Source organism: Chanos chanos, chromosome 14 (assembly GCF_902362185.1).
Source record: "Chanos chanos chromosome 14, fChaCha1.1, whole genome shotgun sequence".
NCBI classification, from domain to species: domain Eukaryota; kingdom Metazoa; phylum Chordata; class Actinopteri; order Gonorynchiformes; family Chanidae; genus Chanos; species Chanos chanos.
This window is the reverse complement of record NC_044508.1, coordinates 6,587,613-6,614,985: the sequence shown is the minus strand read 5'-3', so window position 1 is coordinate 6,614,985 and position 27,373 is coordinate 6,587,613. Positions and strand designations below refer to the sequence as shown.

The 27,373-nt window shown below is 39.9% G+C and overlaps 1 protein-coding gene across 1 annotated transcript; it reads left to right on the top strand.

The window, feature by feature from the left end:
• Positions 1-836: 836 nt before the first annotated feature.
• mamdc2a (MAM domain containing 2a) lies at positions 837-25,380 on the top strand (the record flags this gene model as incomplete). Its single annotated transcript, XM_030791790.1, has 14 exons — positions 837-867; positions 9,772-9,879; positions 13,576-13,826; positions 14,645-14,729; positions 15,585-15,722; positions 16,287-16,543; positions 18,871-18,961; positions 19,149-19,295; positions 20,557-20,822; positions 21,464-21,560; positions 23,161-23,316; positions 23,926-24,185; positions 24,518-24,602; positions 25,309-25,380. Coding segments are annotated over 14 exons (2,034 nt in total), but the record flags the coding sequence as incomplete, so codon positions are not given.
• Between the last annotated feature and the right edge of the window lie 1,993 nt (positions 25,381-27,373).

Genomic DNA, 27,373 nt, shown 5'->3' with positions numbered 1-27,373 from the left:
TTCTTTATCCGTCAACACACCCACGAGTGACCCCATGAGCAGGACGGATGGACAAGAAAGCAGTAAAATTGACATTTCATGTAAAATTGTCCCCTCCTTTGTAATTTATGAGTTCAAAGTTTGCAGTTTTTCCCCATTTTAAAAGTCAGTGAAGAGTCTGACTTCAAATGGTTGGCATGTCATCACTTCCTATTCACAGCCAAATGATCTAATCTGCTCGGCTTGTTTAGGTCAATGTTGGCAGCTTTAACCTGATCATTAAAACTCAAAGGTGCAACGTTTCCACTCAGCACTGCCTTGGTCCGTGAGCAGACAACCTGTGCTATGTTATGTTAACTGTTTTCTTACGTTGTGACCCGAAATCCTCAGCTCATCAAAAAAGTGTCTGGAAACACAGGTGGTGTCAAAATGGTGTTTGGAAAAACAGAAGTAGAAACATAACATACCGGGTCTTCTATGTCTTCTACTCTATGTTTCTTGTGTAGACTGAATGTGTCTGAGAATGAATAGAATAGATCACAATTTCTTGCTGACATTTTATTTGAAACTCTTGCTCATAGCTGTTACTATGTCTGTAGCAAAGTTCCTGCTGCTTTTCAGGCTTCCAACCCCAGTTTTTTTTTTTGCTTTTTTTTTTGCGGAGTTGAAGGAGACTGAGGTGGTTTTGTTAAAATCATTAAAGTCTCACTCATATCTTTCACAAGATCTGACCTAGACATGGGTTCCCTGAACCCATTTATCTCTTGCTACATTACTCACACACACGCACACACACACATGCACACACACACACACACACACACACACACACACACACACACACACACACACATTTGTCTGCAATTCTCAGCACAGTGGTCTCTGTCTGTTTCTTCCATTATTGTACTTGCTATATCACTTTTTGAAGTTGGATCAAGTTCTAGGAACTTGTTGGCCTTGTCCACTGATTTCCTGTGGGTTTGTGAGGCTTCTGCTTTAAGGGAAAGAAAAACATCGCCGGCACGGCTGCAGGTGCTATGTTTAAATCCATGCCAACTCAGGCAGGATTTGTCCTAGTCTTACTTTGTGGAGATCTGACGGTGCCTGTTTTTATTGTGTTCTCTGGTTTCTAAGGCTGACTGCGTGTATCTCCTCAGGAGAATGACATCATTTTCCAGTGTGTCTTTACAGGACTGTCTTTAGCAACGAGCGCACAATATTACAGAAAAGAAACCCACAAGAACCTCACAGTTGCACATGCTTATTATCAACCCACATAAAGGAAGAGGCTGTTTTAAGGACGCAGGGTCTGCTACGTACGTCTTGGAACGTTTAAGCGGTTTCTATGTTACTCCTGGTGTAAAATGTTTAAATCAGTTTTAAATTAGGTCAGTCACTTGTTTGAAAATCTGTTTCGAATCAGTCATTCTTTGAGACCAGCTGATTGACTGACTGCCTTATTTATTGGCTGATTTATGGTTTTATGCACCTATAACTGACTCAGCTGAAATTTTGAACGCGTACCAGTGGTTTCATTCTCTGGTGGAATATTTGGATGGGATGAGGAGGTACGTCTAGACTTTTTCTGAAGTGGAGATGTATTTTTGACAGAACTAACCTGTGATCCTAACATAAACTCTTTTTTCCGTCTGAGGCAAAAAATAATATCCTACTGATGAAATTCCTCAACATAACAGATGTGTGCCCTTTATTTTCCCGAAGAATTTATGTTTTTTTCCCCCCCGAGCATTCTGACCGAGAATGTACAGAAAAAAAATACTTATAGTCACAATTCAAAGTCGTTGTCCAGATATTATTCTAAGTAACTTGATGCCAATTAGATGTGCAGAGTTCATTCAAGGTCTAAATGATAAAACCTTACTGCAGCCGATGGTCTTTGTTCTGTTGAGGACTGTGTTATTCATTTAGGATGAAACTATATGATTCAGACCCACTCTGTCATGATGCTCCATTAAAAGAGCATGGATGACTGAAGTCCTCTAAGGGGCAAAAGTATGTTAAACTATAGTTCCAGATACATTCACTGTTTGCTGATGGAGAAGCTTCTCAATGAGTTTTTCAGTAAAGAGAAAGACAATATTAGCACGGTAGAGAAAAGGAATATAGACTGGCATCGTAAAAAAAAAAAAATCCTTTTATTGCTGTTTTTTTCTACATGCCCATGAACTCTCAGTAAATCTTTATGTATTTGCTTCAGAAATTACAGTAACTGATTTTTAGGGAGTCTCATAGCAGACACTAGGTTATTTGCCATGGTTGTAGCCTGAATTTGCAGATAATTCAAAGTGAAACTTTTGATACTATTCAGGTAATTATGTCATGTCTCTGCAGACACATAATTGCCTCACTCGCCGAGTCATAACCAAATAATTACGGAATTTGCCGTGTAAGTGGTTGGAAAACATCAGCGTCTCTCTGATGCACTTTGGCACTGTGTCATCTAAATATTAACTGAATGTGTGGTTTAACTCAGTGTCCCGGAAATGCAATCACAATTTTCCTGACTATTTAGGATTCATTAGGAATTTATGCTCAGAGGCCAATTTACTAGGTACAGCATGTCCCTGTCACAATGAATAACCCATACCACAAAAGATTTAGGCTGAGGCAAAAGGAGACTCACCCTGTGGTAAGTGAGCACTTATATGGATAAAACTGTGAGATGTTCCATATATGGCGGTTCAAAATCAGATGAAGCTGCGACAAGACTTCTCGGATTGTTGTGATCTTTGGTGTATATCTTATCCAACTGCTCGTTTTCGTGAGAAATTTGGAAAAACGATCTACATAGACCAAAATTAGCCACGCTGTTCATTATCTTTACGTTCAAGTCCTCAGGCAACCTTTTGGCGGCCTGTGATTGTTGAAACCGCACAGAACAACAGTTGTGATCCGCCAATGATTACTGGTTCCTCTTGGGGTTTTTTTACTGTCATTCCTGGATACTTATTTTCTTCTTCTCATTGGCCAAGAAGGGTGGGGCACCCCGGAATGTGTGGGTGCTAATGTTGGCTACTTGGCTAAGAGGTCTCGAAATGCCAGTTGATGTCATCGGCAGATGAAGGTCACGTTGCTGCTCCCAGTATATTTAAGGGGTTATGGTGGATTCCTATACACAATTTATAACTCCTCTGAAATTTGACTCGAAAACTAAAGAGTAGAATGGACACTTCCCTGATAATAACTCAGTGACTTTAAATGTCTGTAGTTGTCTTTGTGTCTGGTTCTTTGAGTTTAAAAACGTGTTGCCTACTGACACATTTAGAAGGGAACAATTATATGCGGTTTGTAAGTACTACAAGTACCTATTAGCTTTGAGAGAATGAAGTCTGTTTGAAGTGTCCAGCAGGAATCTGTCTGGTGACAGAATTTAGGGGGTTTTTTTTTTCCCGAACAGGCAGCAGGTCAACATAACTCTGAGAAGCGTAATAGTGCACTGTAATTTTATATCAGCTCTTCCTCGCATTGTGTAAGTCATGAAAAATGCACCACCACAAAAGAATCATATTATTAATATGCTGTGACATCTCACATCTGATACAGGCCCTAAAAAAGCTTTTTTCAGACTTGTTTTGTATTTATTTATTTATTTATTTATTTATTTATTTATTGTATGACTTGCTTACTCCCAATTGGATAAAATCTTCAAAGAACAGCTTGTCAGAGTTGTAGAAGTACAGATTATGCTTTGCAAAGTTGAAATATGTATCGGTAGTCATGGTAACCAGACAGTTGGTGAGTAACTGATAAAAGCCAGATGTTGTGCATAAAGCTGACTATCCCGTTTTAAGATTTGGGCCTTTAACAACTGCCTCTTCTTCTGTTTGTTCTTCACGCCTTATATAGACAACAGAAAGCACTATTTCTCTGTCACATTAAAAGACTTAAAAGGGAAGCTGAGTTTGTAAACAGAACCTAAAATGCCCTTAAAATCTACATTTTGATCCTTTTTTTTGTTTTTTTGTTTTTTGTTTAAAGGAGCACTTTTGTCAAAGTTGAGAATGTTACCGTGCTAACGTAGGGAGGACCTTACCCATAAGCCCCTGCGCTCCTGTGAAGTGCTGCCAGTGCATACACAAACAGAAGAAACAAAAAGAGAAAAAGACAAAAGTACAGGAGTGAACAAAGTCCGAAATTCACTTACGGATAATTTAACAGTGCACCATGCATTTGGCATAGCCATTGCACGTTTGATACAGCCGTTCCCCAAACTGATTATCTGTAATTCACAGCTGAGGACACTGGAAACATTTTGGATCCAGATGCTAAATCAAAGCACTAGAAAATCCAATGAGCCACTTAAAATAAAATTATGGCAGAAGGACACCAAAAATTACACAATCATACATGCATTTTAAACTCTCTGGTTATGACTTCTCCTACTGGAAAATAACGGTTGGCCACTCCTAAGCATTTTTGCCTGTGTTCAGTTTATTGTCAGTCTAAGGAGTATTTTCCTTAATATCCTGTTCAACGTTGCTGGGTAAAGCTAAGATCCAGGGCTTGTTCTGGCTCCCTGGAGGCTTTCTCTTTCAGTCCCTCACCCCCTCCAAGCAGCAGAATCCTCCAATCCAGAACCATGGCCCCATGGCAGAAACAGGCAGTATACATACACCACACTCCACATCACACAGTTGCCTACCACGTGTACTGCCTGAACTGCCTGAATCTATTTACTTCATTTCAGTGTCTGACAGTTGGTGTGTGTGTGTGTGTGTGTGTGTGTGTGTGTATTTGTGTGGTAAAAGACACAGAGACAGATGGACAGGCAGACAGATATAATTATATGGTTGCAAGTGAATTTGTTTAAATGATCATTATAGGTCATGATTACACAGTCACATTAATTGGGATAATCAAACTATGCTTGTTTGCTCTTGTAAGAGAGAATTTACATCAACCCTAAGTTCAACACATAAACTTTGATTGGTGCTGTTCTAACATATGTTCTAACAGGCCGTGTCAAGAAATGTCAAGAAATGCTGGATTTACCAGTGAATACTCATGTGCTACATTATTTACTCTATATGTATTTATGATGCTATTTTGTCAATGGAAAAGTCACAGGAGTACCAAATAATATCCAGAGCCATCGTTTTAAACATCTATCCCAATGTTTACATGTATGATTTATGCCCTTCTAAACACAGACAACCACACACACACGCGAGCGCGCGCGCGCGCACACACACACACACACACGATAATACACACACACACGATAATACACACACACACACACATACACACACATCATCCAAGCTTTAGCTGCATGTATGGAACTTGTCACTTGCAGTAAAGAGGCCCCCCAGAAACTTAAACCTGAATCAAGACAGCTGTGCCACATGTTCTCCAAAGACTCCCGCACAAAGGGACAGAAAGACGAAAAAAAACCCAAAACTAATCAAACAATAACAACAGCTCCATTGTTTATAGAGACATGGAACTCCTGCATATGCCTTGCATCACAATGGATCATCTACTGTGACAAAATACAATACAATATGATTCAGTCAAAGACGACACAGTGTGATTCAGTCAAAAACAAAGATGACTTGCCATGGGAGTCCCTGTCCCCCCTTTTGATAGCTTTCTCCAACAAATCAATATGAATGACTCAATAGAAAGACAGTCTAACCTCTCTCTCTCTCTCTCTCTCTCTCTCTCTCTCTCTCCCCTCATGCACAAGATGGGAGGCTACTGGAAAATGGTGTGAGATGCATAATTGCAGTAGTTGAAATAATATCACTGTTTTCCGCAATGCTGTGGTTGTCACTGTGGTTGTAAAGTAATGGAAAGAATCTGTTCAAGCTTGGACAGTTTGGGAAAGCGTACGTTGATTTATACCTTCCACTCAGACACCCTAAATCGCAAAACTCAGCATGGAGCAGCAGCTGAAATCAGAAAAGCCAATATAGGATAATAGGGACACACACACACCCACACACACACAAACACACCCGCACACGCACACACACAGGCATGCACGCATGCACACACGCACGCATGCACGCACACACACGAACATACATTCTCTCTGACTCTCTCTCTCCCTTTCTCTTTCCAACCTCTCTCTGGAGCTGCAGCTGAAAACAAAAGCCAATACGGGATAATAGCCAATGTGGGATACTACGTTTTCTCTTTCCTCTCTCTCTCTCTCTCTCTCTCTCTCTGTCTCTCTCTCTTCCTCTCTCTCTGTACATCTGTCTCTCTCTGTCTCACACACACACATACACGCACACACACACGCATACACACATGCACACACACACACACATGCACGCACACACTCACGCAGGCACACACACACACACAGAAGAACTGACAACGAAAGTGCACAGAAGTACCTTTTGTAAATTTGCAAACAGCATCTGTATGTGAAATGCATCAAAATACAATATTTCTAATTCTCTTTGGGAACTCTGTCTCCTACTAAAAACAAATAGGCAGATGCTACAGGCATGCATGAGATCTGAAGGATCCAAAACCAGCCAAGATCTCTTGCTTTGATAATGCAGGGAGAAATATTTATGACAAATATTGAAGTAAACACAATGAAATGTTGACCGAATTACAAGAAACTGAAAATCCCATTCTACCGCTAAAATTCTATTTATTGGTTAGATTAGCCTGGTTGGTGTTTCAGTAAAAACAAACAGCGGAGTTGGCATTCTGGCATATCTACAGCAACACAGCTAAAGGCTTAGGTGACTCCATGGGCCTTGCTTCTTCTCCCTCTCTCTTCTCTTCATCTCTAGACAGGGTGGAGTGCCCATTCTTTTACATGACATGTAATGTGTACAGAAACAGAGTCAAACAAAAGCAAAGTACCGTACCAATGTCCACATATGGGCATGAAGCCAAAGGGTCTGTTGTCCTTATCTAGTGTCCTGAGAGTAAGGTCCAGTGGTGTCTGTCCTCTTGCATTATCTAGTCTGATGATCCAACGGGAGAGAAGGGAATATAGGTTGTGTCTGACTCACAGAGCAAAGCTATGCCTACATGGTTGAAAATGGCTCTGCTGCTCTATACAAAGCTGTTTTAAAGCCGAGACACTTTGGGCCAATTTATTAGAAGACGAATTGCAAGCGAGCAAAAATTCAGAGTCAGACAAAGGGCAACTGTTGACTGTTCTTTCCATAATACAGTCCCTGCCTCTATAATTAATATCCTTCTACTTCTACTCACCCAACCCCCACGGATCCCTGTGAGACCAGAGGAGGTTAACAGAGACACCCTTGAGTTCAGAGATCAGGGGAATGTGTGTTCTCTCTGTCTGTATATGTGTTTTGTTCCCGGAGCCCTTTTGGGGGTCTCTGTGGGGCTCCTGAAACCACAACCTCACATCACTGACACATCTGTTTAAAGCTTTCTCTGGCATGTTTACATTTTGAGTGGAAAGTCGCAGGAAATCCCAGCCTTCCACAAGAAGTCCATTACTGATAACGCCCGCTTTGAATCCTTACAGATCTTGAGAAGTGCTCTTAATATGACTTAAGTATGATAAGGCCGAATTCAAGTTTGACTGGTCAAAAAATGAATCCAAAGTGATTCCAATGCTTAACAGAGAAATGATGAGATTCAAGGGGTTTTTTTTGTTTTTTTTTTGGGAAATGGAGGAGAGACAATATTGTGGAGCAATATCAGATTGTATCATCATAACGTCACTGTTTTAATCCTTTAGTTTATCACAGCTGTTACAGTCAAAGATCACTGTACACATGATGTTATCATAACCTATAGGAACTAATCTTGAACTGGTAATGATAGATTGACAAAAAAAAAAAAGACCGAAATCAAAGTTATATGACGGGGCTGGATTGAGACAACTTTTAAGATCTGTCTTTCCCTTCTAGAAAACAAGGCCCATTACAAAAGACTCTGACAGATGACTTTAATTCTAAACAAAAACAGCAGACTAAAAAGAAGACACATTATCCTTGATTTTTGCATTATCTAAAGCTCCTGTCTAAGAGATGGACTACAAAAGAGACATTGCCCCTTTCAACCATATTCTGTCCATTTGATCTTAAATGTGTTGCTTTAACAACCAAATGACTTAATGTTGATTTTACCGCTCAGGGGTTTGCTTTTGTAAAACCACTTAGAGAATGTGTCTTGGTGGGGTTTTCTTTTTCTTTCCTCTCTCTCTCTCTCTCTCTCTCTCTCTTTTAATCTGAATTTGCCAACGGCCTGGTTCAGTTTACACCACTAAAAGCACAATGTTTCGTTTTGTTCCGTGACTTCATCTACATTGTTGCCTGCTCATGTAGCAGGCATGGGGTGGTACTTAAAACAATGCTTTGGATCTGCAGATAGGAGGAGATAGCCAAGTACTTTATATACACAGTACAGAGAAGAAAAAAAAAAACAAAGCAGTGGAGAAAACTGCTTCACTAACAGTTTCAAGTCAATTTACGATTTACTCTGCATGCACGTCCATAAATGATCTTACAGAGAGCAGCTAATAAGCGCAGTAAGATAAGACTGTCTCTTCTGGAGAGACAGACAGATAAACAGAAAAAGACAGCACACTGATATGTATGTGTGTGTGTGTCCATGTAAATGTGGGTGTAAGGATCTGCCCATATACACTAGAGCTGGGAATAATATGTATTTGCCCTGTTTAAGCAGTCAACCCTGTTCCTTTTCTCCTCCGCTCACTCTTTCCCTCCAAGCCTGCTCTCTCTGAGCGACCACTTTTAGTTTTCTGCATGAGGGAAAACGTGACAAGGCTTCTGTATGGTCTTTGCTGTGATGTCTGTTTGTTATTGCTCTATTGCTTCAACACAGTCATACATACATACATACATACATACTTACTTACACTTACACACTTACACTGTATAATCTGTCAAAAGATCTTTATTAGAATTGCATACAGTTTTCTCCTTAATGGGTACTATATCCATGAGAAATGAGCCTTAGATGATGTTGGAATTCAATGATTGCATGACAAGAGTGATCACTGGGTAAAAATTCCTAATAAGCAAAATTCCGCTTCGTACCACGGTGTGCGTGTGCGAACAAAAGAGATCTAGTGCTGTCATAGCAGATATTTTACTTTAGAAGACTCAGCACGCAGTGGGACAATTTCTCTCCGTGAGGCGGCGTCTCCACCGTTGACTGTTCTAAATTAGCATCCAAAAGATTGCTCCTCCTCCTCCAGCATGCCAGCGGTCCAAGCTCCTTGGGCAAAACCATGGAGAGTTCCCCACCGAGAAAAAGTGCATCTTTAGGAATTGTCGGGCTGCAAGTGTGGTGTGTTTTGTAACTCACACAAACCAATGAGTGGTTTGTCCTAACGCGGTCTGATTAACTGGCCATTCAAACAGACTGGCGTACGCAATCTGCGTTAACGAATTTAGGAACTCTGCAGCCCTCGCATCTCGTCCTGTCGCTGTCTCTCCGCTACCCCTGTCATGATTGTCTTGCACCTCGCACTTCTCCTGGGTGAGTCATCTGTTTTTCCCAATTCAGATTAGCAATTAAATTATGAATCACTAAAGTTTGGACAGTTTCATCTTTGCAGCTTTTTCTCTACTAAACAAGCTGGGCTGCAGACGTCTCTCCAACGTCAACGTGAACTTTGTTTAACCAGGACTTTTAGTGTCTTTTGACTGAACGTATTACACGAATGAACAAAGAACATTTATTTTTGACTTAAATACTTGGGAATAATTTTTTGTTCGTGGATTTAAGTCCTGAGATTTTTCAATCTTTTGACCAATTCTTAATTTTTGTTTTCTTTTCCAACAACAGTTCCACTAGTCGTGAGGGCTAGGGTGCAACTACTGCCCGGCTCGTGTACTTTTGAGAACGACACTTGCGGTTACCAATCAGATGTAGACTATGCGGCGTGGACTATGTATGAGGAAGGTAAGTCGTCCAACCCGTTTGAAACGGTATATTATGGAAGTAGCAGGCAGTTCTGCGTGTCTGAGTAACACTTTAATAAAACACAGGAGGATCTTATATAGATGCATGGTCCTTGCATTAAAAGCATGTTTGATTTCTGACTTGTTGGACATCTTTAGTTTCTACTTTATCAAGCGCGAGACTGCAGGTAGTTAATTCACCTCGCATCAGCATGATAAGAAGACTGGGGCTATTTTTATGTTCCCTAGAAGTCCCTGTCCCTGTTTCCCCTCTGTCTTTACTTATGTGACTGCCTGGTTTGAGGAATTTTAAAGTTTCTCTCTATTACAATGTTTTCTTAACCAAAAATAAGTCTAAATAAATAAAACCAAGCGACCTGCAGTCCACGCTGAATGTTGTCTCACAGGGAGGAGAGTTTTTGTGGGCAAGAAAGAACTGACATACTGAGAAGTTTGCAAGTTGTAAAGAGAAAATATACTTTAAATACTGCAATATTTAAACTCCTTTTTGTCAGGGTTGGAACTTCAGCCTGTTCATATCCAGGTCTTTGTTCATTAGTAGATTTCTGAAGGATGTCATCTTAAAATGTGTCATAGATGTGAACCTAACCATTGAGACGTAATGCCTCAGTCAAACAGATTAAACATACTTTTAAACATGATTGAAAAAAGAGAAAAAATCTAACTAAAACAAGGCATTGAGAATTAATTTCCCAATGGAAGATTCACTTTGCTTCTTTGGAAGATTCACTGGCCGGTACAGATGGATTTAGTCATCTGGTATGTCTGAATTTGGAGCAAACCAAACTTCAGTCCCAAGCCCTGTAGTCAGAATGCAGTGGAGAGAAATATGTGTGTGTGTATGTGTGTGAGTGTGTGTGTGTGTGTGTGTGTGTGTGTGTGTGTGATCCAGGCTGCAGCCTGCAGGGTTTTTCCCCCTCTCTGTCTGAAGGCCTAACACAAATTGGCTCAACTCCTCTCAGCTGCATGTCCAAAAACAGCAGCCTATTTCATAATCTGTAGACTGATATTATATTACCACTCTAAAAATATGCTTTAGTATTGTGGAGGGTCTGCACTGTCAGCGCTTGCCAAAAGTTTTCTTTGCCTCACTGTACAGTAGCTGGCATATAAATGATTTGTCAAGATATTTGTTCAGCAGAGATGACCAACTTCTCTCATGAAAAGAGAACAGAAAGCTAACTTAGCAATGCAACCTGTTGAGGTTTTTTGATTGTCGTAGGCTGCTGAAGATTGGTAATCACAGCCAAAATGCTACCCCTGATGTAAACTTTTGGATGTCCTGTAACCCTGTCTTGTTTTTCTTAATGGGTCAATAAATGGAGCCATAAAACAAAACTGGGCCAATGGCTGTGTCTCTGTTTGGTTGCCCCGGCAACACCAGGACTTTGTGGTGGAAATGTAGGAGTGTCCAAGTGGTTAATTTTAGCGTAGCAAAAGTGTAGCAGTGTTAAGAAAAAATAAATAGAAGAGGCAATTGATAAAGTTCAGTGCTCTTAGCTCTGTTCTTTCAGTGTGAGGTCCCTCTCTTTCTCATTATAGACCACTTAGAGTGGAGTGGTGAATTCAGCATGAACAGACAGCTAGAGAAAAGGACATAAACATTTTTTTCTATGGTCCTTTGGAAATTACACCTTTTGGAAAAAAGTGTGTTTTGTTTCTACGCCCCGTCACTGCGATTGCTATGCCCCCCCCCCCCCCCCCCCCCCCACACACACACACATGCGCACACACGCGCACACACACACAAACACAGAATCACCCGCAAAAATGATTTGTAATTAGTTTACAGATATAATCCAGACCTCTTGAAAGAAGCTTTCTGTCAAGTGTCTTGTTATTTCCACAGTGAAATTAGGGAGAGCAGGTTACCTTAACCTTAAGTTCTTGCTCTGAGCAGTGTGTGAAGTGTGGTAGCTGGCAAGCGTGTATGTGTTTGTGTTTGGGAGAATCTGAGTTTATCTCCGATCACAGACCGTAAAATGGGAACAAAAGTCACAGTGTGAATCCTTCTCATTGATGTACAGCCTCACAGAACATTAATGACAAGAGACTGTGGTCTTGTAGCCACTGACTCCTACATGTACTACACCCCCCCCCCCCCCCCCCCCCAAAACCAAAAAAAAAATCCCCAGTTTGGTTCTGAATGACCTCATGAGCTGGATACGGATGTCTAGACTTAGTGGCCTAGAAGTCAAACGAGCAAAGGAAAAATCATCGTTTTATGTGCCCTACAAGCGGATGATGTAACTAGCTTTGGTGCAAAAGTGGAAATTTATGGTTGAATCCCATAGGAGAGTTAGATTCTGTGCAGGCTATCAGCAGTAGTGTAGACTCTGGTGTAAATTTACAGTGTTGCATGTTGTGTAATGCTGTTCTGTGCCTGTCGTTGCATGGCATGTATTTACCGTAGCTTAACGGGGCCTGGAACGGCCGTGTATAACTTGCCAAAACTTTTGTTTCATTGTGGCGTTGCTCCCAGTTTTCCTTACAGCGGTTCCATGAAGACACCTGTTATTAGTGGGTTTGTTATGAAAAAGATGTACAAAATACAATGAAGTAAGCAGTAGAAAACTGCTTGTCCATATCAGGATAAAATAAAGCGCTCGTTCCCTGTACTAAAATAAGGATATGATATCCATCTTGAAGAAATCCATCTTGGCTTGAGAGATGAGAAGAAATATGAAGGACAAAGTGTGGTCTTTAATTGTGGATGTCATTTGAGAGAAGAAAACTGAAAGCCAAGCCCCAAGAAGACAGAGATAAGCTTGTTTTTTTTTTTTTTTTTTTTTTTTAATGTGTGTGCGTTTGAGAGGTAACAGATAGAAAAAGGGGGACAAGAAAATCAAAAGTGAAAAGTTTTTTTTTTCCAGATGACATCTGGAATGAATCACTTTCACCATGAGGAAATCTGGAAGTACCAGAGAAGGTCGTAAACGGTAACAGCGTTGAAATAGCTCTGTGATATTTGGACAAATCTTAAGCGATTGATGTGTGCTGAGTATGCGGCAAGTTGGATGCGCTCGTTTCTAAAGAGTAGTTTGTTTTGATCTGTTGAACATTTTGTGTTGGTTTCCCATGAATCTGTTTAAATTGACTTGGACTCTTGGCTTGAGTGCCTTAAGTGCTTTGGGGAAGTAGCCAAACAAATGTGTGAGGTTCAGAACTACAATAAAAAAAAAAATATTTTTCTCATGTGTCTCCAGGTGGTGGAAAGAAATGATCAGGTTCAAGACTGAGTTTTGAAAAATGGTCAAAATGTTCCATATACCTCAAAGTTGCCTGGGTTAAATTTATTCTGACAGAGTTAATCCGGTGTCACACTGAGAATTTAAACACTCTCAGAGTTAATTTCACACAGCCAAATGTGCTTTGTGATTGATATTATGACTGAAGTGACTTAACCTCCATATTCTTGATGCCATTTTATCACAGCAATTTCAACATTCACTTATTATATTATATGTCGATGCAATACGTTTTTTTTTTGTTTGTTTACTGCTTTAGGTTGTAAAGAGTGGAAACTTTCAGTTAATTAATTCGGTTTATTAGTAGTGCTTTAGTGCTTTTTAAACAAGACTCTAGACTCAAACACACACACACACACACACACACAATCACACACACAGATGTATTTGTGTATGCTTACCTAGTTGCATCATGATTTTGCTTTTAGGACGCTTCATCATGGCAGATTCGTCCCTTTTTGGAGAGATGGACAAAGCCATTCTCGTCAGTCCAAAACTGGAGCTTTTTGACTGGAGCTGCCTTCGATTGGTCTACCAGATAACCGGCTCAGGCTCCCTTCTGATCCACTTGCGACCTGAAAACGAGAACTTCGACTACCCTCTGTGGACCGCCAGGGATTCCTCTGACAGCTGGCTCATCGCCAACGTAGACCTCCGAAACATGTCCAGTGCTTACCAGGTACCCTGGCTCCAAAACCAGAACATTCACCACAGCGTCTGGAGGCGGACAGGAAAAAGGGGGAAAATAACACTCAGACACACACCAGAAGGAAACATGTTATGTAACATAACTAGGTCAGCCGTTGACTTGCTATTGGCTTTAAAAAAAATGAAGGAAGCCTATGTCTGAGTGTGATCAAAGAGTCCTTTGTAAATACCGTACTGGAAATGTTTCCGCTTTAATCATGTAATGATGCCTTTGGGAAGTTCATGTACCTCTCCGATCATTTTTTTGGGGGGGGGGGGGGGGTTAGGATGGAGGTGAACACACTGTGTGGTCAGACATCACATGCATTAGAGAAGATTAACTGAGTGTAATATGGACTGAGTGTAAACATGTGAATGGGATGGAAACTGAATTTGTTTAACCTGTGTTATGAATTATAGGTTACATATGTTTAAAAGGGTGTATGAAGAGTGTTAACACTAACACTGAGATGTATACAATCTATACCATGTGGATCTTTGCTTCTCAATGTATAGGCACATAATTATGATGACTGTCAAGTTCTAGGATCTCTGGATCTCATATATTATCCCTGTTTATACAGAGGAGCATTCTTAGCGCTAATTTAATACTGTTTAAATTTATATTATGTAAAAGACCTCGTTCCCCGATACCCATATGGGCTAATGATTTATGGCTCGTCTATTATGTAACCATTGTTAAGTTACGTGATTAATAGTATGTAGCTGTATAGTTTTCTGCCGCCAGTCTTGACTCCCAGCTATGCACCTGATTCTCTTAGTTTATGCCTTTTTTTCACACTCTTTCAGCTTCTAATAGACGGTCAACCCAGCAAAGGAGTGGGAAATAGCATAGCCATCTTTGAAATTCACATTGTGCCTGGCTACTGCATTGGTAAGCATTTCCATGTCAGAACCTTTGAGAGACATCCATGACTTCATATATTTTAGCCCTAATTCTATCAAACTGACACTGAGCAACGATGGCAGTAATGAAACTGTGACACTAAGTTATTGCTTGAAAAAAAGTCACTCGCCCCATCTAGTTCCATTTACATACCAGGGGATTTTGTGCAGAGAAATAAATCAAAATCAATTTGATTTGAACAGTTATCGTTTGCTCAAATATGATACCGATTGAATATAAGATGACTGAATCGACATTTTTCATGTCCCAAACAACAGCTCCAACAACAAAACAGTGTTGTGCATTGTAACATCATAGACTTAGACTTAGACTTAGACTGCTTTTATTGTCATTTCCACATGTGCATGACTCATACATACAGGGGAACGAGATTGCGTTACACAAGGACCACAGTGCCACATAAAACAAATAACAAATAAATACCACATAAAACAATAAATAACACACAATGAATACTGAGGGGGAAAAAAGTAATAAATATGACAACAGAAAGTACTGAGTAAAAACAGAAAGTACTGAGTAGGGACAGAAAGTACTGGGTAAGAAAGTACTAAGTAAGTAAGAGTAAAACTTCTAAAAAAAAAAAAAAACCCTACATATTACAGACCTAGACATAACAAGCACACCTGACATGGACAGTGAATTACTGGCAACAGCATTGGAGGTAGGTGAGTTGTTTGGGGGGTGTTAGTGCAGTTGATTGTGCAAAGTGCAATTTATATCATGTTAACGTATACGCATGTATGTATTTGTGTTATTTTCATTTCACGTGTAATCTTTGTATTAAAGCATAAAACTATGTTACATTCTCTTCTGTCTCAGAGTGTAACTTTGAAGAGCAACACTTGTGCGGCTACACAAACTACTGGAACCCTAATGTGAACTGGTACGTGGGAGGCAGCCTAGCCGGGGACCCTCGGTCCAATCTGCCCTCTGACCACACCCTGAACAGCGAGAGAGGTGACGTCCTGTGTCTTGAGAGTTCTGCCTCAGACAATAAGTTCTCTGTTGAACCAAATGTGATTTCAAAGATAAAAAAGGAAAAGCAATTCAAAACGCCTGATAACTGAGCGTCAGAAGTGACAGTTGTAATGAATGGACACAGAAAGAAATATGTGATAAAAAAAAAAATACATATATAAATGCGTCATAAAAAACGTATACTTGTATGTAAAAAATAAAGAGACATTAAGCTTAGCACCCAGTGCATTCTTGGGGTGTAGAATACAGTTAATTAGATGTTCATACCAAAAAGAAGCATCACGGACCAAATTTTTGTATTGTATGCTGAATTCATCATCTTTTTTCAGGTGCCATCTCTAGCTAAGCTGATACTTTCTTTCAACAGTTTGGGCAGTTGGAACCATTAGCTTGTGCCCCTCCAAGCAACCTAGCACTTTCTACAACACATTCTCCCCTAACCCACATGCTGCCTTTTGCTCTCTGTAACTCATGAGACGATCTGTATGTATCTTGAATATGCATTTCTTTAAGCCTTGGATATCCTTTTGTCCTCTGCACCAGGTCATTACATGTATGTGGATTCGGTTTACGCCAAGAGGTTCCAAGAAGTCGCAAAACTCTCATCGCCAATGACAACGACCCCCATGTCTGGCTGCCTCTCCTTTTACTACCAGAGGGACCAGGCGAGGGGAAATTTCTTTTCTGTCTTCACCAAAGACCAACTGGGTCACTATGAGGAGATCTGGAGACCGGATGTCTATGCCACACCCAACTGGAAACTGGTTCAAGTGGATATTAAAGCACCTCATGCTTTAGAGGTTAGTGTATTTCTAGCTATTTCAGTGGTGACTTTTATTTTGAATTGAAACAATGTTTCCCAGACCTGCTCACAATACATCAGATTTTAGGTTTCTCCCTAATTTAACACATCTGATTCCATTCAAGTACTTAATTATCTGAATCATGTGTGCAGAGTTCATAAGTCTCCAGGAGCGTGATAAGGAAATGCCGTGTGAATGCATAGGGAGAATGATAAGGCAGTACTGTGTGAATACATTGATCTGTTAAAAAAAAAAAAAAATAGTTACTTAAACAGAGTTTCGAAACACCTGGTGTGCGTCTAAGATGAAATATCTTATTCTTTTGAGATATTTGACATTCTTTCCATGCATGTATCATTCTACATAGTTCTCAAGGTGCCCATGTCCTTCACGTTTTTTAGTCTTAGCTGGAGCACACCTGCTCAGCTGTCCAGATCATCATCAAACAGGGGTTTATTAGAATCAGATGCACTCGTTCTTGCCCGAAATAAAAAAAAGGAGCAAGTTAGGTATTGGAGTCTTAACAATTAGACTGTGAATCACAACCTTGAAACCACAATAGTACCCATAACTAACGATAAACTCATCGATATGTATTTGTTTTAGATGTTTGTTTGAAGTTTTTTTTTTTTTTTCTTTTTTTGACAAATGTACATTTCCATTTTCTTTGACATTTTCGCCAACTTGCAAATAAAAGAAGTGGTTGGTGTAAGAGCACGCCAGTACGGCTTTGTTAAACGTGTTTTTACGTAGCTTAGTTTCTGTGGCTGACAGCTTCTGGTGTTTGCGGCTCGTTCCACGCGTTGGCTCCTTTTTATCTTGTTTTCATAATTAGATCCTGCTTTAGTCAGCAAAGGAATGTAGGCCAAAGGAGACGACAGACTGTGAATCATCATCCTTCAGGGTCTTAACGCACATCCTCAGTGTAAAAAAAAAACAACAAAAACCACACACTCAACACATTTAGCATGAAAACAAACACATGCACTTAACGCAGGGATCAAAACACATTCCCCGGACAATCAACAGCGAAAGGAAACAGGTCCTTGTTTGCCAGTAACTCAGGGCTCCTGTGTTTTGGCTTTCTGTGTGACTGAACTCACACACGAGAAGATGTTTTGTTTACAAGGGTGTAATTTCAACGTTCTGGTGGTTCGGCGACTCACTCTGAAAATAAGTTCAAATGGCTTTGAAAGACTTCACAGGATGGGTAAAACATTTGTTCATTTGACCTGTTAAGTAGGAAGCAGGTTCCAGGTGGCTTGCAGTAACCAGCATGCTATAGCTAATTGAAGGGGACATTTCTCCTCTGTGATGGGGCTCAGGGGCAGCGTTTCCAGGCTGAGGACATGCTGTGGCTGCCTGTTTTATGAGAGGGGACACTGGCAATATTCCCAAACCTACAGGAGCTTCAAAGTCCTCAGAGTCCCACATCACCAAATTGTGACCAGCTGTCCTCTTAACTATCTGATGTCCACTTGTACGTTTGAACCCAAACATATCTACTATCCTCAACCCCAAGTTTCTGCACATTGTAATGTAAACGTTATTTAAACAATAATGCAGAAATAATACAATATAGGAGGCAATATAATACAAGCAACAGGTTAGCACTGTCCTGTGATTAAGCCCCTAGAGTAGTGCCGTTCTAGCCCATATGGAAGAGTTCAGTTGTGCAGAAATTGGTTCTTATATAAGTTAAAGACTTTGACGCTTAAACATCGTGATTAGTCGTAGAGCCGTTCGTTCTCTTCATATGTTGCATTAGTGTAAACTCACAGCAGAGGGTCTGGACAGTTGTTGCTATGTTGGAGACTCTGCAGCTGGTCATCTAGTCTGTCAATAAATAAAGAGAGAGAGAGAGTGAAGAAACGCAGCCTGGATTATCTCACAAAGTGGAGGCCTTGGGTTCTTCTGTGGGTTTAACAAACAAGCATTTTACGCTCAAGAGCTCAAACAGTGCCTCTAAAAGTTTGCAACTGCTTTATTTGTGAGGTGTCCCCCCCCCCCCCCCCCCCTTCTGTCTCGTGTCTTTCCTATTTTTGTCATATGTTAACTTTGTTTGTCATCTCTCTTTGGGACTATTATTGGTTGAATGCAGCCATTGAAATGCTGATACTGAATAATTCTTATACTTTTTTTTTTTTTTTTTAGATTTCTTACCTGCTGTTTGGTAGAACAGCTCAATTTTTTCGAGCTCTGTCTTTCAACAGTGGATTTTTTGCGATGTTGGCACAAAGTAGCATAAAACTTGAATTTCTGTCTTGCTGGTCAAACGAAATGCTGCACATAACTGCCATCTTCCTTCATCTTTGTCTTTCCAGGTGGTGTTTGAGGTAGCATTCAACAGTGCCCGCGGGGGGTTTGTTGCTTTGGACGACATCTCTTTCTCTCCTGAGTTTTGCCACGAGACTGGTCAGCACAGCCAATATTTATCAAAAAAATCAAGTATTTTTTAATTTACTATGCTTATGATTCTCAACTCAAGGAAAACTTTTTTTTTTCTCTTCCCTTAATAGTTAAGCCAAAACAATCCTTTATTCTTAATGGGATTTTCTCTGATCTGTATTTTTTTTTTGCTATTGTTGCTGCTCTGTTGTAGAGCCATCCTTTGATCCTTCGATAGCTAACTGTGACTTTGAGGAGGGTTTGTGTCGGTACTATCAGGAGCTGATTGGAGGCTCCGTGTGGAACAGGGTTTCAGTCAAACCAAATGTCTACAGGATTGGTGACCACACCACAGGCGCTGGTAAGTGATGAACAACTTCAAAACCAGTTAGTGGTCCAATCTCATTGGTGCTTCCAGCCAGCTGTTAGCTACAGTTAGCAGATTTATTCTTTTTTTTTTTTTTTTACAAATTGATTATTCGGAAATTATACTGAGCCAATGTTTCTGTTTATCATGTATCAGTTTACTAAAGTGTTCCTTTTACATAAATCTAATGGGTTTTCTTTTTTTTTTTTCCTTTTTTTTACATCTGGATTGGAACATCAGCAGCAAAATTCCACTCATCTCTCTAATAGTCTAACTTTTTGAATCAGTGTTGGCAGACATAGGACCATATGAGGCTGTTTTTTTCAGACAAGGATTAAATTAAATCCTGGTTAAACTACGTTCCGAATAGATATTCCTCTTTCAAAATGTAATTTATTCCAGGACGAGTAATTATCCTTATCTAGGCAGCCAGCCCTGTGAATGTGTCCTATGGATGGTTTTCAAATTACTAAACGCACTCTCTTTAGTATTTCGGAGGATGAATTTAGAGGGAGATCAAGACTCATGGCTCTAACTTGGATATACCAAATTATACATGTTCCTATCCATATTCCAGCAACATCCATATTAAAAGGTCATTAAAATGACAGATTGGGAGGTTTAAAGTGCACAAATTCTCTCTGTGAAAATCTTTATTAATATGGTTAGCCTCATTTTAACAATTTTCCCAGAGTCCAAAGCTTCGTCTCCTCTTTGTCCTTTCTCTCTGATACACTTTAAGATCTTCTAAGAAAGATTTATTAAGAATATGCTTCTTTTACTTAGAAATAATTAGGTGGTGCACCAAAGAAACAGAAAAGCAAGAGCCATGACTGAGGGAGTCGTCCCTTTCACAATTATAGTCTAAAGGTGTTCATGGTGCAATGGAAGAAGCCAGTAGATAACAAGGGAGAAGGCCTAGTACAATGCGTGAATACAGCTTGGTATAAAAATATCGACACGAACAGATTCTCCTTATGGAGACAGAAATTAATACTGATTAGAGTTAGACTACACAATGGCTTGCTCCTTCTGCTCATATCAGAAGAGGAGATGCTTTCAGCCTTGGTCACTGAGGAACATAGAGTAGTCAGTAGAAAACGTACAAGACACAACATGGGTGACAGAGAGAGAGAGAGAGAGAGAGAGAGAAAGAGAAAGAAACAAAACGCCTAACAGATTTCTAAAAGAACAAAAATTGATTTGTAGAATAAACTTCCGCACCATCATCTCAAATCTCTCCTCCACGCCTCAGGCTCCTTCCTCCTGGCCAACACTCGTTTCACGTCCCGGCCGGGATACGTGGGTCGGCTCCACGGGCCTTTCCTGCCTGGGAACCATAAGTACTGCCTGAGATTTTACTACTCCCTGCACGGCTTCAGGAAGATCGACAACGCCCTCGCCCTCTACATCTACGACGAGAACAACGTGGCCCAGGAGAAGGTGTGGAGTTTGTCTGAAAGCACCAGAGACATCTGGACCGAGGTGGAGGTCACCTTCCAGAAGCCAATGCCCACCAAGGTATTTTATCAGGGACCTCTCACATGTCATCAACTTTGCTCAGATCTCATTTCTTGCTCAAGAAACTCCCGCAGTTTGTCTTGTTCGGTCAAAAAAAGCACACGCTGCCATTGCTTTTTTTGTTGGCATTTAAACAACTTTTTTTTTTTTAAATTTCTTAAAGAGATAGTGTTATGCTACTGGGAATGAGTTATTATACCACGGTATGAAAAAAATTCCTTGCAATCCAGCTTAAAAAGTTATTGAAGTTTATATAATTTTAGATTTTGATGTTGCTTGTCATTTTTTGGACTGACTTACTCAACTTCTGGGCATTGTTTTCTTGTTAAGAGAACTTCTCTGACCTCCGTTTGACTGAACTCAATAAGACTATGCCATTGGTAGAATTAAAACTCTGAGCGTGAGTCAGTTTCTTTTTATTACAGAGCACATTTTCCCACAATGGCAAAGCGCCCAATATTTGTCGTTGCAACTCTAATTCAATGAACGTTTGACTGAATGAAGTCGTTAAATCTGTTATCACCTCTGTTTCTTCTGCATACTTTGACCACAGCACTTCTTTATGAAATTACATTTCCATTTTACAATCCAAATTTAATTTCGTAATACAGTTTCACCATTGCGTCTTTATCCTCTATTAGGTAGTGTTTGTCACTATCTGTCGGAACTTCTGGGACTGTGGGATGGTGGGAATAGATGACATCACAGTGACCCTTGGTGACTGCCAAGTCACAGAAGGTAAGACATGCCTTATATAACTGAATAGGGGTGATGCATGCGAATGCTCACTGATTCCGTATGTTTTTTCAATGTTCTGGAATGAACCACGCACAGAATGTTTTTTCAGTGTTCCGGAATAACCCAAACACAGTAACTAGGATACTGCAATATTCATCAAGTGACCAAAGCAGTACAGGCTCTGAATTAAATAGAGGAGTCTTTTAGCTGGCCAGAGGAGCTGAGGAGAACCTATCTAAAAACTTCAGAGTATCTCTTTAAGAGTTTAAGGAGAGAAAGTTAGCGAATGGCAGAGCTTCAGCCTTACAATACTTCTCTACCCACAGATGACAAAAATAGACCATAAGAGTTGTTTTCGTTCAGAATTGGCCCTGAAAGCATCACTTTAAACCTCTGCCCATTGTTTATAGTTGTTGAAAGGAAGGCTTAGCAGAAACTTTAGCATACTGGTCAGTTTTTGTCACAGTAATGCTGTAGTCCACTGTAAGCGAGATATTAACATAATAGCAGATGTTATACTTCAGTCAGACATCCATTTTTATAAAAGATTTTGGTAAGATGGGCAGGGCCTTTTTTTTTTTTTAAAAAAAAAGAGTTTTTAAATAGCTGATCTTTACAGGCTCTCAAATATTCCATCTCTGAGGAAAACATCCATTTTTGCTAACATTGAATTAAATGGGCTGGGCTGGTGGTACTAGACAGGATTCATTCATTTTAACTCTTCCATATGCATTTGGTACTTTTTTTTTTTTTTTTTAGTGAATTTTAAAGGATATATCTTTTTATAACCATGCTTACTCCATAATAATAGGCTCAGATTCGAACATCCTTACATGGTGCCTGTGGTTTCAGCAGACTTTTATCTAGAACCAAAACAAACGGACGATTCCAATAAGTAGTCCTAATAGTTTATGCACCATGTAGTGTTTGGGCTATTATGTTATTTATTTGTTATTTTACGGGTTACATAAGACTCATATTTACAGGAAAACAGCCCCCATCCTGGCCAAGCTGACTGTCTCAGTCCGCTCAGACTCTAAACTGCACCCCTCTGGTTATTGATAAATGGAAACACCTTTGGAATCAAGCTCCAAGATCACTTATTATCAAAACTGTAAATTCAGTCAACTCAAAACAATGGTAACTGGTCCTGTCACATTTCCAGTCATCCTCTTGACTTCTGTGTGTACATGTCAGACAGGCCATGTTGCCTTATGGCTCTGTCGTCGCTTTAAACAAATTTCCATTGAGGAGAAACCAAGGTTTACTTTATTCAACTGAGAGAGAGAGAGAGAGAGAGAGAGAGAGAGAGAGAAAAGAGGGAAAACTTGCTTTGTTTTATAACCAGGTTGTGTTGTGCTTGGGGGAAACTGGCACCATATTTGTTGCTCATTGGCAAAATTCCTCACCATGTTTCAGTTTCAAGTTTATCACACGCTCCATGGCAAATGGTTTGAATTATGCTCAGCAATGAATGGATTTGTGTTTTTTTTTTTTTTGTCGTTTAAGAAAGCAAAAAAACTTTGTTTTTGATGATATGGTGAGAACTCCAGTGAAGCTTTGTATGGTGACTTTTTTTTGTTGTTGTTAATGTTATCAGGGCCTCTGCGACCCCTTCCTGGGGTCTGTAATTTCGAATTGGGAGATTGTGGTTACGCTCAGGAGAGAACGAACGGCCGCGGAGCCTGGATTCGGACGAGGGGACACACACCTACCTCCTACACTGGACCCAAAGGGGACCACACCTTAGGGGTAGGTGAGTCATCACTGACTGATCTCATGTTCTGCACCAATAGATTCTGTTTGCTGACTCTGAACAAATTCTCAACGAGAAAAGCTTTGACATGTGATATGTAGATATAATGCAGATTTGTGTTTGAATTCTCTCCTTGTATCTCACGGTCGAGACACTCTGAGGCAGAGATGACAGTCATGGTTTCAAACAATTTTCTTCTGACAGTACTTTATAAACTCAGGAAAATAAGGAAAACTCAAAAAAAAAGAAGAAAAAAAAAGAAAATTGAGATTAATGATAATAAATAAAATAAACAACAAACACTTTTCAAATAAGCCTCTTTCGGATTAAACGTCTGACTTTTTAAATTCAATTAAATTTTGAAACTCTTTTTTCATCGCATGCCTCAAATATTTGGAGTTATCCTAACATTTTGATTGTACAATGAACAGCCAAACACTGTGTTTACTTTACTGTTAAGTTACTGTAAAGTTACTGTAAAGTAAGCACTATGATAAGTCCTTCCCTTTTTAACCACGGCTAGCTTGACTTCCTTTGGTGCTAACTCATGGCTTATCATAACGTTGTCTGTGTGTGTGTGTGTGTGTGTGTGTGTGTGTGTGTTTTAAGGACACTTCATGTACATTGAGGCATCCCACATGTTGCCTGGTCACTCCGTCCGGCTGAAGTCCGCTGAGCTTCGTGGGTCGCCGGGCCCACAGTGTCTCACCTTCTTCTACCACATGTACGGTTCTGGCACCGGGGTTCTGAGCGTGCTCCTTCGCCATGGCAACAGTGACCGGGACCAGTTGTTGTGGAGACGGCGTGGCGAGCAGAGCATTTCCTGGATGAGAGCAACGGTGGACTACGACTGTCAAATTAAGCACCAGGTCAAAGTCCTTCTCCGATTGGCTGAAAATCCGACTCCTTTTGATTTTGTAAACATCTGAAGGGCGACAAAGTAAATCTGACAGGGCCACTTTTTTATACATAGTAATCCTTACTTAACCGATACACTTTTGAAATGAGTAAGGGACACAGCTCATATGTGGAAAACTTGGATTTTGGGCCTCACTTGATTGAATTTTACCTGTAAATTAATATGTATAATTGAATTATACAGTTGTCTTTCTGATCAGAGCTTCAAAGTCAAAACAATAGTTCTACTACATGGACATACAAAAACATTTGTAAATAAGTGTGTGTCTGTCTTATTTTGCAGATTGTATTTGAAGCCATCAGGGGTGCCTCAATTAGGAGTGATATATCTATTGATGATATCACGTTCAGAAAGGGACCATGCAAAGGTGAGTGTGTGTTAGAGTTAATACGAAACTCAAGAAACTATTCCGTTCAGCTTTATTACAGGACAGTAGCTACAGTGCTTCCGTGCCCTGCGTTAAAGATTAAAAAAAAATCAGAAAATCCGACTAGTTTTGACTAAACAGATTGCGTACCTATCGTCAATAGATTATCAGTCCCAAGCCAAAACGTCAGCGCTTAAGAGAAACGGGCGTAGTTTGCTCTCTCTCTCTCTCTCTCTCTCTCTCTCTCTCTCTCTCATGGCTTGGTTGACCTCTCATAATGACGTTTGTCCTGATGGCTAGCACATCATCCTCTCTGAGCTCTGCACTGCGGTGCGCGACAGGAAAGAGAACCCCCTGCACTGCAGTTTTTATACAGAGGTGCCCGTGCTGATGCCTTGCTCTGGTCCTCTGGAGATTTAGAATAGTTACCTGCGTGCTGACTTTTGCTATTTCAGCCCCTGGATTGGTCTAGTATATAAATGAATATTCTTGTCATCTTTTTTAGCCCCCCGGGACGCTGTTGCACGAGAAATGTTGCGTTTTCATATGTGTTGTGTATACAGTTGATTGTTTTGCTGCTAACAGTTTCTGCGCTTTTTTTTTTGTTTGTTTTTAAAAGGTGCAACCCGCACTGTCTCATAGATTTTTCTTCATTTCTAATGCTTATGGTTGAACTCGTACTAATTTTTGCTTTTTCTGTTTTTAGATCCAGGTGACAGTGTGCCGTACTCAGGTTTTGCTGAAAACTTCAATGAGATTGAGTATTGAGGAAGGCACTGGAATGTGTGCGTGCGTGCGTGCGTGCGTGTGTGTGTGTGTGTGTGTTTATATGTGTGCGCGAGCATGTATGTTTTTGTGTGTCTGTACATGTCATTGCAGGGAATGAATCCAGTATAACAATGGAGAAATTAATGGAGAGAACATAATTTGCCTAGAATAGATCAGTGGTTCCAAATATACAAACTAGTCATGCATGACAGCACCTATGACGCGCATTCAACTGCGTCCTCTTCTGAGAGGTAGCATGTGATGCCCAGTTAATAATGTAGCCAGATACCTGTCTGAAATCACATAGACAGTCTGGACAACTGTCTGTTTTTCCTCTCTTGTTTATGGGTTATTAAAAAAGAAAAACCTTTATGTGCTTTATATGGACGGTACCAAGCATCTTGCCTTTATCAGTTTCATACTGTTAAAGGTACATTTGCTGAAGTAAATGTTTTTTTTTTTTTTTTAATTTCTCCCTGAAATTCACCATATCTATCTCATGAGTGAGAACATTTGTGATTTTTTTTTCAGTGAAATACATGATATTTTATTTATGTGTTCACCCAAGTTTTTTTTTCCTTTGAGATGAATATTGTGATGTAGAATTTGGACACTTTTTTATTCAAATTTTTTAAGGTACTTTGTATTTTAATGAAATACGACATGATGATGTTTACAGTCAAAACTTTTCCATAAATCCCACAAAGATGAAAAATTACACACTCTTTTTTTATTGTGTGAAATATGTATTGTGTATGAGCAAAAGAATGGTCATAAGACAATGCATTATCACTATGTGAAGTACAATAGACAGTTCTAGAACTTCTAAACAACAGAGTTTAAATAATAGTGAATTGAAAATGGTCATCTTCTGTCTAATGTCACTGTCACCTTAATAAGAGTACAAAAAGAAATAAAAATTATTTTTTTCCAATTGTTTTGATGTGAGTTTTTTCTTCTTTCATGAACTGAAATAAGAATCATCCGATGGTCGATGACCATATACTGCCTCCTATTGATCAGATGAGGAATTCGAGCACTGTTTCTCCGAGCAAATTTTTCGTGGTCTGTAAGCGAGCATATTCAAAATATACTACAACTCCCAAGATCCATCTCAACTGGTGGGCGTTGACTGGCAGGACATTAAATCAATCATTGGGCTTTCTCTCAATCACATGGTACCTCTTGCTCGATCATATTTGGAGGAGGCGTTAAGGCAGTAAAACTAGAAACAATTGTCCCATACTGCGGTAGTGTGTGTCATTCCGTTGGTGAGTGAAACTCTGCTTTCCTCAGTTTTCACAATTTAATACCTGTTTCTGAAAAGCTTGCTTTATATCGTTTATATAAGTCCTCACTTAACTTTGTATCTATACCAATGTTTTCAATTTGTGTCCCCAGATGTGTAAATACACCTGTGGTTACGACTGGCACAGGCAGTTTGCATTTTTACCAGTCTTCGTGACGACTTAGATATGTACGTCTGGTTTTTTAGGAAAGTAAATACCGACACGACTGGTCTATATCGGTTCTTTACTCTTTCAAGTGAAGAGTTTTTACCTGGTAATTACTACGAAATGCAAAGAAAACAAAGTTCTATTTGTGTCTGTTAACGTTGATACTGCTGTAAAAGTACTAGCAGGCACTGCATTGTAGGCAGTCATACTGTTTTGATGTTGACCGAACACGTTTAAAAGGTTAAAATTCTTTTGTTTCAAAGCGAGCTTGATAGATCTGTCCTCGAGTAAACAGATTATTCCAGTTGTTCCTGAGAGGAAACCTTCTTAAACAACCATGTAATTGCAGTTAACATCTTCCTGGTTATCATAGTAAACTGTAAACTGTTAACCCACCTGTCTTAATAACATCAACTGTTTTCGATGGCTCTTCTGATATTTAAACTTGACGACACTTTTCCTTTTTCAGCATTAGCTGAGGAGTACCAGAATTGTGTTGGAATCTGTTTACTGTGCTGCCCCAAGATCTTGCAATAAATATGATTA